The sequence below is a fragment of the Bubalus kerabau genome, chromosome 5 (genome assembly GCF_029407905.1).
Source record: "Bubalus kerabau isolate K-KA32 ecotype Philippines breed swamp buffalo chromosome 5, PCC_UOA_SB_1v2, whole genome shotgun sequence".
NCBI classification, from domain to species: domain Eukaryota; kingdom Metazoa; phylum Chordata; class Mammalia; order Artiodactyla; family Bovidae; genus Bubalus; species Bubalus kerabau.
The window spans coordinates 4,779,970-4,792,289 of NC_073628.1; the positions used below are offsets into that span (position 1 = coordinate 4,779,970).

The window sequence follows — 12,320 nt, forward strand, 5'->3', positions numbered from 1 at the left end:
GAGCAGTGCCCACCACCTCTTCCAGGGGGCACCTCACAGTGACCAGCCATGCATGGCACTCTGCCCATCGGCGGCCACTCTGCCCACCCACGCTGACTACTGCAGGCCCAGGAGTAGTAGCCACTCAGAGGCTCCAAGGGACCCGCCCCCAGCAGGGTGGAGGCCAGGCCTGCACCAGGTACTGACGGCCAAGCCTGGGGACTCGGAGCCTTGCCCCGAGCTTGGCCACCGTCACATCCAGCAACAGAAACGGACCCTGGCCTGCCCGAGAGCCGGGAGCATGTAACCTGAATTAGGAACGAGGGAAGGTGGCCTGGTGTGGCCAGCGATGGCTCCAAAGAGTGGCAGCTGATATGACCAGAGGACTCCCTGGGGGTGGGGGGTACCTGAGCCGCAGGGACCCCAGCTCTGTGGCCCTCAGCTCTCTCCCCACTGTTGGCAGGGATGGAGAACACTCTCAACAGCAGCAGCTCCAGGAGTAGCAGTCCAGGCCCCACCCCGGCGCCCCCCCACACGGTACGGGAGGTGCTGGACGCTCTGGTCATGTTCACCTGCGTGGGCGGCATCGTGGGCAATGGCCTGGTGGTCTGGCTGCTGGGCTTCCAGCGGCAGAGGGGCCCGCTGGGCATCTACCTGCTCCACCTGGCCGTGGCTGACCTCCTCTTCCTCCTCTGCTCGGCCACGCTGACCGTCCTGAGTGCCAGCTCCTGGGGGGCCCACATGCACCACCTGGGCCCCCAGGCGGTGAGGAGCGCCGGGTACCTGGCCTACACGGTGAGCCTGAGCCTGCTGACGGCTGCCAGTGCCCAGTCCTGCCTCCCCGGCCTCTTCCCCACCTGGTACCACGGCCGCTGGCACCGGCGCCTGTCAGCTGCAGTGTGCGCCGTGTTCTGGCTGCTGGCCGTCCTGTTCATCGTGCCGGCCTGGTACTTCCATGACGAGGCTGAGCATCCCCACTCGTGGCTGGGATCCAAGGCGGAGACCATCTTGTACTTCTTCACCCTGGTCAGCTTCACACCCATCATGGCCCTGTCCGGCATGGCCCTCTGCATCCAGGTGCAGAGGAGCTCGCCCCCGTGGCAGCGGCCGCTCACGCGCCTCTACGTGGCCGTCCTGCTCTGCGTCTTCGTGTTCCTCGCCTGCGCCCTGCCCCTCGGCATCTCTGCGTTCCTGCTCTACTGGCTGGACCTGTCCCAGCGCGCGAAGACTCTCTTCGGCCATTTCACCCGCTTCTCTCTGTCCGTGAACAGCAGCACCAAACCGATGATCTATTTCCTGGTGGGCAGCAGGGGCCGCTTGAGCCTGAGGGAGCCCCTGGGAGCCGTGCTCAGCAGGGTGCTGCGGGAGGAGCCTGAGCCGGAGGAGCGGGAGATGCCCTCCACTGACCGCAGTGACGAGGTGAGGGTCTGAGAGCCTCTGGGGCCCTGCCTCAAGCCGCCCACCGTATGCCAGCCATGTGAGCCCTGCCCCGCGGCTCCCTGCCCAGCTCCCTCCCTTTCCCGAGCCCAGCATCCAGCGGTCACTCCAGAGGCAAACAGCTGCTGTGCAGCGTGCGGGGCAGTGAGGAGGAAGCTGAGGGCCCGGGCCCGGGGACACAGGAACTCTTGACAGCAGTCAGGTGAACAGCACGGAGCTGTTAGCCACCCCACAGCTTTGGCGGGTGCCCCCCACCACCAGGTCCCTACCCTTCAGTTGTTGGATCATCAGAGAGGTCCCGGGAGAGGCAGTGCAACTGGGCCAGTGGTGGTGGGGGTGGTCAGGGGGCTCAGGGTGAGGGCCAGTGGTCCATTGTATCTAGATGGTTCAGTGTTATTTTTAACACTGATTTCCTTGGCTGCCCCGGGTCTCAGCTGCAGAATCTTTGTCTCCACATGCATCTTCACTGTGGCACGTGGGGTTTTTGAGTTGCAGCACGCAGTATCTTGTTCCCTGACCAGGGATCAAACCCGGGCCCCCTGCATGGCGAGTGCAGAGCCTTAGCCACGAGACCGCCAGGGAAGTCCCGGTGGTTCTGTGTCTTCACTGGACACGCAGCAGCTGAGTGCCAGAATGGGTGACAGGCTGCAGGGGCAGCCCGCATGCCCCACGGGAGCAGCACAGATGGCACTGGCCGGGCCATGGGCCGTGGGCGAGAGAAGGCGTGCGTGGCGCCAGCACCGGGGCGGACAGCCCAGAGTGGATGGAGGAGCCTACCTGGCAGACACTCCGGGATCCCCAGGGTCCTGGACCCGGCCAGGGTGCGGGGGTGGCTGAGAGGAGCGGGGCCCTGGGAGCCACGGGATCCATCAAGGCCCTGGGTCTCTGTGCCACCCTGTTCACCCAGAGGCCTACAGGCCAGAAACAGAGGCCTGGGGTGGGACTGCCACCCCGCTGGGTCCGTGCTCACCAAGAGACGTAAGGGCAGGCGGTTTCTGCTCAGCCACACTCTGCAGCAGCGGGCACCCTGCATGGACCACGCATACAGCAGGCATTTAATAGGTGGTGTTTAACATTTAAACAGGCATTTAACAGCAGCTCGAGCAAGTCGAGTGTTGATGCTCACGGGGTGCTCACAGGTGCACCCTGGCTTCATCCACTCACTCCTTTGGGGCTCTTCTGCCTCCTCTGCATGGACCCCTGGGCAGCAATGGTCTCCCCCACCCAGCTCCGTGCCCTCTGACCACCCCTCCTGCAACCCCGCCCACCAGCTCCAGTCTGCCTCAGGGCCTTTGCACCTGCTGTTCTCTCTGCCCAGAATGCTCCTCCCCCAGCTGTGTGCAGAGCTCTCTCCCTCACTTCCTTCAGGTCACCACTCAAGTGTCACCTCTTCAGAGAGGCCTTTCCTGACAGCCTTACATAAGATAATACAGCACACACACACCCCTCTGGACCTCCCACCCCACTCCACTTGCCCTGTGGGCTCCCCGCTGCATGCTACAGGCTCACCAAGAGGGGCTGTGTCTATCTGGGTCACAGCTGTGCTGCACACCGAGGACAATGCCCAGCACAGAGAGGGGCCCAGGACATGTTTGTGGAATGTGCCGCTGAGCAGGCAGGCCTGGGGGCCCAGGGAACAGCAGCCACGATCGTGGGGTGGGGTGGTAACCCAGGTGGCTCCAGTCCATACTCATCTCCAAGAGCTGCTGCTGCTGCTAAGTCACTTTAGTCGTGTCCAACTCTTCGTGACCCCATGGACTGCAGCCTACCAGGCTCCTCCGTCCATGGGATTTTCCAGGCAAGAGTACTGGAGTGGGGTGCCATTGCCTACTCTGATCTCCGAGAGGGCCCTCCTCAAATGACACACTCCATGAGGGCCCTCCCCCATGCCCAGATGGGAGCCTTGGCATTCATGTAGGCACAAGTGAACGAAAGTGAGTGATGCGTGCGTCTGCTGTTGATGCCCATAGTACATAACCCACACCATCCTCACCCGGTGCTGACCACTGGTCTTCGGCTGTTTCATGCATCTGTGATATTTTTTTTCTCCCCTCTGTAGGGTAAACTCCCGAAGAGGAAGGCCTGATTCTTTACAACCTTGCCGAAGGCTGATGGCAAAGACTGCCGTCCGTCACCAAAATCTGACTTCCAGAATGAACAAGCAAGCTTGTGCATGAGCTGCTTCTTTGCTTTATCTGTTTTGAGGCTGTGTTATTTGGAGCGTACGAGCTTAGGGGTGTTCTATCCTGGGGAATTGGAGCTTTAGTGGTAAAATACAAAGCTGCCCTCGTGAATCGAGCGGCGTCACTTCCTTACAGTCTATTTGATATTATCGCAGCTCCATCAGCTTTTTTGTCTTGCTGTTCATGTGGTGCATCTTCTCTTTCTGTGACTTTCAAGCTTTCTGTATCCTTATCTGTTAAGGTGTATTACTTGTAAACAAGTCAGAATTGGATGGAGTTGTAACTTGAGAATTAAACCCACCACCGCAGTGAGTGGGCTTGTGATTCCTGAGTCCCGCCTCCCATGCAGGAGTCAGTCCTGGGTGACAGCAAAGTGGGATGAGAAGGCAGGAAGGCCCCGCCCTCACTGAGGGACCACAGCGATCGGGGGCGGGGAAAGGACTGGCTCTGCCATCACCTCCTTGGGGGCCTTCTGTCCTCACGGAGCTGTCTTCTCATCTGTAAAGTGGAGACAGCCACCTCCCCACCCCCACCAGGCTGCTGTGTGCTGGTCTGGCCTCCATCTATCAGCAAGCGCTGAGAAGTGTCGTCCTGGGGCCTTCTGCGGAGGAGACTCAAGCTGCGTTAGAGCTGGGTGGGCATAGCCCAGCCCTGCCCGAGCCACCCCAGGCCCCCTCCATCCTGTCCCTGGGTCCACCAAGGGTCAGGTAAAAGACATCAGCCCGCATGGGGACTCATGGGATCTCAGAGGAGGAGCTTTCATCCCAGGTAAGGCCGGGACTGATGTGGCTCTTACATCACCTAGGCCTTATTTTCCGGGGCAAGGCTGTGCCCGTCCTTGACTCAGGAATTCCGCTTCGGACTCACGGAGCCCAGGGCACACTCAGGCCAGGGTAGTAAACAGGGCAGCGAGGCTGACCAAGGGGGCTGGATGAGGGGACCCAGGTGGGGATAACCAGGAGAGCCAGGGTGGCCGGGGAGGCCGGGATAACAGGGGGCCATCAGGATGACTCCCTCCAGCCTGGTCAGACAGCTCCATTCCAGTCCGCTCCCATCCACTCTGCTGCCCAACCCCCGTGCCCCCAGAGGCGCCTATCGGCTCCCTTTGCCAAGGGCACATTTGCCCTTCCAGACCTGGCTCCCTGCGGTCTGACTGGGCGAGAGCCAGGAGGATGCAGAAGAGGGAAACTAAATGCAGAGCCATTTGGCCCAGAAACAAAATGTGGCAACCGGCTGTTGCAGTTCCGTCGCTCAGTCGTGCCAGACTCTGTGACCCCAGGGACGGCAGTCCGCCAGGCTCCTCTGTCCATGGGATTCTCCAGGCAGGAATACTGGTCTGGGTTGCCATGGCCTTCTCCAGGGGATCTTCCTAGCCCGGGGATCAAACCTGGGTCTCCTGCATTGGCAAGGGGGTTCTTTACTGTCTGAGCCACCATACTTTTCAGCAAATCCGGAGCCTGGCACGAAGTTGCAGGTTAACATTAAACAGACGAATGGATGAAAGCTTAGTGTCCTCCCTCCCAGAACAAACCAACCCCGGGGTTGCACGCAGTGGCTCCAGACAAGACACAGCAGAGGCGAAGCTCGTCCTGAAAACTGGAGAAAAGGTGAAGCTACACGCACTGGGTTTCCCAGATTGAGCTAGCGGCAAAGAACACCCCTGCTGATGCAGGAGATGCAAGAGATGCGGGTTCGATCCCCAGGTCGGGAAGATCCCCTGGAGGAGGGCATGGCAACCCACTGCAGTATTCTTGCCTGGAAAATCCCATGGATAGACGAGCTTGGCGGGCTACAGTCCACAGGGTTGCAAACAGTCAGACACCAGTAAGTGCGTGCACACTCACACACACACACACATACACGTCAGGGACACCCCCCTCCCCAGCTCCCTGGGCAGAGGCTGGAGGAGTCTTTACCAGGCATGCTTATTTCCTGTAGCTTAGGTAACAAATGACCACAAACTGAGCATTTTAAAACAGAACAAATTCGGACTAATATCTCTCAGGGGACTTGGAGCTATTTTTTTTTTTTTTTTTTTTAATTAGGAAAAAGCAACTCCTTGTAGGGATACTTTAGCCTGTTGCTGCATGAAAGATCACTAAAGTAGGATGCTACAGAGTGCTTCTGGCAGACAAAGCATTCACTGAACAGGTGAGATTGATTAGCTGAATCACGGCAGATGCTTCGCTTCCTAACCTTTTCAGCCAATAACACTTTCGCACGGACTTAGGGTCCTATTTTCCGTGTTTCTCTCTTAGTTGTATCAGAATCAGATCCTCAGTATTTTAAACTGGGTAACATACTTACATATGCTAAAACTGAAAGTGGGATGGAATCACTACAGCGAAATATTTCAGACTTCCCTGGTGGTCCAATAGTTAAGAATCCACCGGCCTATGCAGAGGACACAGGTTCGATCCCCGGTCTGGGAAGATCCCACATGCCAAGGGGTAACTAAGCCCGTTGCGCCACAACTGACGAAGCTCACGTGCTCCAGAGCCTGCTGCTCCACAACGAGGGAAGCCGCTGCGGTGAGAAGCCCCCGCTCGCCCCAACTACAGAAAAGCCCTTGCACAGCGACCAAGGCCCAGGGCAGCCAGACACAAATACACAAAAATAAAATAAGCTTCATTAATAGACACTGACGCTTGCATTTTCTACCCGTCTCGTATGTCACAAAACAGTCTTCTGAGTTTTTTCAACCATTACTAAATGTAAAAGTCATTTTTCGCTTGTGGGCTGTACCCAAAGAAAGGGCCAGGGGCCCAGATTGGGTCTGAGGGCAACCGTTTGGCAACCCCTGATCCAAATAACATCGGGAAAATGGTTTACTGAATTCTGGGGGAGCTCCATGATGTAATACGATGAAGCAGTTTTGAATGATGATTGTGACAAATATTTTTAAAACGTGGGACAATGTTTATGACACATCAAGTGGAAAATAGCAGAACACACAAGGGTATGAGCAGCTGGATGGTAACGATGTAAAAATGCGCAAACACATGGAGGGCGATCTGCAAACTATTAAAAGGGCCCAGCTGGGTAAGCAGAGTGAGAATAGTTTCATCATTCGTGTTTCCAATTTTTTTTTTTTTTTTTCAAGAAGACTCAGTGTAATTCTTGGCTCAGTGCAATGCGTGGTAAAGTGAAATTTCAGAGGTTGGGGGACACAGCATAGCCAGTGATCAAGATCATAACTCTGGGCTACATTGGGGGTTGGAACCCACTGGTCATCACTCACCGCCGAGCCCCGGCTCCCTCTTCCAGGAGCAGTGGGGAGTGAGAGGGGCAGTCCGGAGGGTGAGCCCTGAGCAGAGCCCTCCTTCCACGGTGGCCCGCTCGGCCACCATCCCTCAGGGGCGCCCCCCTCCCAGCTCTTCCCTGGGTCTCCGGGGTCAGCCAGCTCTCTGAGGTTGCTCCTCAACAGCCCGGGTCATGGGGGCCCGCCCCGCCCTCACCAGCACTAACCCGGCTCCTCCATCCGAAGGAGGCACCTCCGTGGTGCAGAGGTCCGGAGGCCGGTTCAGTCATGGTGGGAACGGTCATCCCTGCCTCACAGTCCTAAACAGCCTGGCTCAAGGGCAAGCCAGAAGGCTCAGCCACCATGTGCTGTTCAAGAAGTCCAAGGGACACAGGGTGACCATCTGACCCAGCACTTCCACTCCAAGAGAAGTGAAAACAGCTTCAAGGAAAAGCTCGCACTCGAATGTTCCCAGCAGTACTATTCACAGCAACCAGAAAGTCGGAAAGTCCAAATGTCCACCACCCCGATGGATAACAAGATGTGGTTGGGCCATACCATACAACAGTGTTCAGGTGTAAGAAGGAATTCACACTGACACGTGGATGAATCTTGACAAGGTTCAGTGAAAAAAGCCAGACACTCAAGGCTATATTGTATGATTCCATTTGTATTAAATGTCCAAAGTAAGCGAATCCAAAGAGACAGAAAGGAGGTTTGTGGTTGCCTGAGGCTGGGACTCAGGGACTGGGGAGTGACTGCTGGTGGATCTGGGGTTTCCTTCTAGAGGGATGAAAACATTTTGGAACCAGATAGAGGTGAGAGATGGGATGAGATGGTTGGATGGCATCTCTGACACAGTGGACATCAATGTGAGCGAACTCGGGGAAATGGTAAAGGACAGGGACGTCAGGCGTGCTGCAGCCCATGCGGTGGCAGGGTCCGCTATGACTTAGCCACTGAACGGCTCACTTTACGCTGGCTGGTTCTAGGGCTTCCCTGGGGGCTCAGTGGTAAAGAATCTGCCTGCCCGTGCAGGAGACACAGGTTCCATCCCAGACCCAGGAAGATCCCACACGCTGTGGAGCAACTAAGCCCGTGTGCTGCAACTATTGAGCCTGTGGTCCAGAGCCCGGGAGCCACAGCTACTGAAGCCCAGGTCCCTGCCGCCCGCGCTCCGCAAGGAGAGAAGCCACCGCGGTGAGACTCCCTCGCACTGCAACCACAGAGAAAGCCTGTGCAGCAGTGAAGACCCAGCACACCCAAAAATAAATTATTTTTTAAATGGTTAATTTTAGGAATTCCCTGGAAGTCCACTGGTTAAGCCTCCGCACTTCCGATGCAGGGGGCGTGGGTTTGATCCCTGATCGGGAAACGAACATCCCACAGGCCACATGGCCAAAACAAAACAATGAAATAAAGTGGTTAATTTTACATTCTGCGAATTTTACCTTAAAAAGATGTCCCGAAGGAGCTGGCCAGAGTTGGGGGAGAGGGAATACAGCAGCTGAACGGTGCCATCGAGAATGGGCCAGATGTCAGAGCCACACAAATACGTAACATCGAGTCCTCCATCCGATACACACGCAGTGATGCCTACATGGGACAGACCCTGGGCCAGGGAGAGCCAGGGCTCGGACCCCATCCGGCCGGCTTGAGGACGGCCGGACACAGGGCGCTGGCCGCCTCTCCCCATGGAGGACAGAGATCTCCCTGGAAGCTCCCCTCCCTCCGGGGGGCTGCAGTTTTCCTGCCCCACCCTCCCCCCCACCCCTACCCCACCCTGCGAGGGCCCGCAGTGGTCCAGGGGAACATACTGTTGGCAGCTGCCAATCTCCCTGACTGACAGGCCTGGAAAATCCAGAATTCCTCACCCTCTCACGCTGCCAGGCATGCAGACCTTCTGGGCTGCATGTGTGAATTAGAAATGAGACGAATACGATTATTATTAAGAACATTTAGGCGGGACTTCCTGAACCATTAAGTCACCCTTCACCCAAGCCAGAAATATGGACGTCTTCCCAGCCCCTCACCCCAGGGGGATCAGTCGACGAATTCTGATGATTTAACCCGTGAATATTCAGCAGCTGTGCCCCTCAGCCTTCTCTGCCTGGCCACACTTCCAGACTCTGGCTACCTACCCCATCCTGCACGATTCTGGTTCATTTAAGACATCTCCTCCTCTTGGTCATCCCCAGAAGGACTTTACTAGAATACAAATGGGGCGGATCTCCCCCTCCTCCCACCTGTGTAAGACCCAGGCCCACCCCCAGCCAACCAGGACCACAGGATGCCCAGGATGGAGAAGCACCCAGGATGGAGAAGCACCCAGCAGGGATCTGTTCCCTGCTGATTACACGACCACACTCAGCACTGTGGAAAACTTTTAAAAAGTCCAAGAACTGAATGAAATGACAAGCAGTAGACCAAATCCCAAAGGTCAGAGATGTTTAAATTTGGCCTTACAACTTTCCTTCTTCTTTACGCACGTGGGTGTCTTTTACATAAATTGCACGTGTGCTCAGACACTCAGTTGCGTCCGGCTCTTTGTGACCTCACGGACTGTGTGTCTGGCCAGGGTCTTCGATCCATGGAGTTCTCCAGGCCACAATACTGGAGTGGGTTGCCATTTCCTCCTCCAGGGAATCTTCTCAACCCAGGGATCGAACTCATGTCTCCTGCATAGGCAGGCGGATTCTTTACTACTGTGCCACGTGGGAAGCTCTTACATAAATTGGAGCCTACTGAATCACTAGTTCTGCATCCCATTTTTATCCTTAAACATTAACATTAAATGATTACACAATGTGATTATAAGATGATTCTACCATTTGATTTTTACAAAGTATCTGCAAAAAAGATGAATTTTTAAATATTATAGAGGAACTTTGGGGTAAAGATGGCAAGTGAAAGTTAGTCAGTTGCGTCTGCCTCTTTGTGACCCCACCAGGGTCCTCTGTCCATGGAATTCTCCAGGCAAGAATGCTGGAGTGGGTTGCCGTGCCTTCCTCCAGGGGATCTTCCCAACCCAGAGATCAGATGGCAGATTAAAGGCATACATCAACCGAAGGCCACTCCTGAGGCAAATCGACTGATTCCACAGAATCACCAGAAGCTCAGGAAGTGGGGGTCCTTGGGTGCTGAGGAAGTGGGGTGCAGAGGCAATAAACTAACAAGGAGGTAGGAAAGCCTTTCAGAGAAGCAATCGCTTTAGATACGGAAAGTAGAATAGAGGTACGAATTCCCTGGTGGTCCAGCGGTTAAGGCTCTGCCTTCCAGCGCGGGGGGTGTGGGTATAATCCACGGAACCCAGGTCAAGGAGCTAAGGTCCTGCAGGCCGTGGGATGTGATCAAAGATTTTTTAAATTTTTTAAAATTTAAGAATAAAATTTAAAAAATAATTTTAAAAAAGAAAGTTGTGACCAGGGGCTGGGGTAGGGAATACGGTTTAGGGGGCACAATTTCCTTTCAGGGAGATGAGAAAATTCTGGAAGTGGACAGCGGTGACGGCTGTACAATATTGTGAAATTACTCAATGCCACTGAGCTGTACCCTTCAAAATGCTTAAGATGGTACATTCTATGTTATGTGTATTTTACCACAATTTTTTTTTAAAAAAGAAAAGGGACCTGGGACTTCCCTTGGTGTGCAGTGGATAAGAATCCGGCTGCCAGTGCAGGAGACGCAGGTTCGATCCCTGATCTTGGAAGATCCCGCAACGAAGCCCGTGGACCACAACTACTGAGCCTGCGTGCCTAGAGCCGATGCTCTGCAACAAGAGAAGCCACAGCAGCGAGAAGCTCCCAGACTGCAATGAAGAGCAGCCCCACTCTCCTCAACTAGAGAAAGCCCATCAAAGCTGCGAGACCCAGCTCAGCCAAAATAATTTTAAAAAGACACAGTCTGATTATCAGATCTGAGGTGCTACTCAGCGAAGCCCCCTCCCCGGACCCAGGAGAAGAGTCGGCACAGGTCTCGTCTCTGTGGTGAGTAAGATGGGCCCCTCTGCTCTGGGGCCAGGGGCACAGTCAGGGCAGGGATCCCACGCAGAGGAAAGGGTGTGAGGAGGAGAGACGAGCAGCAGATGCCGCAAGCCCACCTGCCCCGGCGCTGCCGGGAGTCCAACAAGTCCAAGGGGAGAGACGGACACTGACCTCCGACCCCCAGCTCCGGGCCCGGCAGCTGGCTCCCCGGCAGAGCCCTAGGTCAAGGAGCCTGTGAGCATCTCAGCGTGCAGGCCTCACCGGATCCAAGTGGACAAGGACCAGGTGTCTGAGGAGAGCCCTCCAGCAAAGGCAGACAACAGAAATATGGAATAAAACACTGCAGGAAGAGGGGCGCAGGGAGCAGGGCACTGCACCCCAAGAGAGGAAAGAGACGGGGGAAAGGAAGGAGTTCTCAAATCGTGATAAAATGTGATTGTAGGAATTTTTAAAACCTGAATATCAATATGAGGGTTGGGCAAATAAGCCTGAGGAACGGCTCATAGAAAGAAAGCAAAAGACCAAGAGAGAGAAAACGGAAAATGTAAAAAGAAAATATGTCCAGATTTGCCCTGTGCACGAGAGAAAATCCAGAGAAAGTTCAGAGAGACGTCACAGAGAAGAAAATCCACAGCAAGATGACCTCAGAAAACCTCCCAGCGCAGAACCATCAGAGACCTCCGCCCGGCTGCAGAGGGGCGAGCCCCAGTCATGCGCTGGACAGATGATCAGAAGCCCCAGGAGGGGGATCCGGGGGCGAGACGGGTGCAGACCCACCCCCACGAAGCTTATAAACACCGTGAACCAAGACTCACTGAAAGAAATGCATTTACATCACAATCGAGCACACACAAAGCCCTGAGCAAAGTTTCATCAGACAGCGCCTCCTCTGACCGCGTGTGTCACCGTCTGATCACTCCATCCTGCCCCTTCTATTTCATGCCGCTGTTTGTTAAACTCCCTGGTCACAGCTCACCATGTTGATTTCACAGTCCACCATTTGGGTACGGCCTACAGTTAATGCTGTGCTGTGCTTTGTTGCTCAGTCGTGTCCAACTCTTTGCGACCCCATGGACTGTAGGCTGCCAGGCTCCTCTGTTCATGGGCATTCTCCAGGAAAGAATAGTGGAGTGGGTTGCCTTGCCCTCCTCCAGAGGATTTTTCCAATCCAGGGATCGAACCCAGGTCTCCCACATTGCAGGCAGATTCTTTACCATCTGAGCCACCAGGGAAGCCCAAGAATACTTGAGTGGGTAGCCTATCCCTTCTCCAGGGGTCTTCCTGACCCAGGAGTCAAACTTGTATCTCCTGCATTGCAGGTGGATTTTTTTTTTACCAGGTTGTGCTATGATGCGAAGAACTGACTCACTAGAAAAGACGTGGATGCTGGGAAAGATTGAAGGCGGGAAGAGAAGGGGTCAACAGAGGAAGAGATGGTTGGATGGCATCATCGACTCAATGGACATGAGTTTGAGTAAGCTCAGGGAGTTGGTGACG

General features: G+C 55.2%; 1 protein-coding gene across 1 annotated transcript; it reads left to right on the plus strand.

The window, feature by feature from the left end:
* Nucleotides 1–444: 444 nt before the first annotated feature.
* On the plus strand, nt 445–1,410 carry LOC129654122 (mas-related G-protein coupled receptor member D-like). Its single transcript, XM_055583697.1, has one exon. It carries the CDS (start codon nt 445–447, stop codon nt 1,408–1,410), a length of 966 nt encoding a protein of 321 aa, XP_055439672.1.
* The last annotated feature ends 10,910 nt before the right edge of the window (nt 1,411–12,320 follow it).

Excerpts from the sequence above, each read along its gene's own strand:
- LOC129654122 (XM_055583697.1), top strand. The coding sequence starts at position 445 with ATGGAGAACACTCTCAACAGCAGCAGCTCCAGGAGTAGCAGTCCAGGC.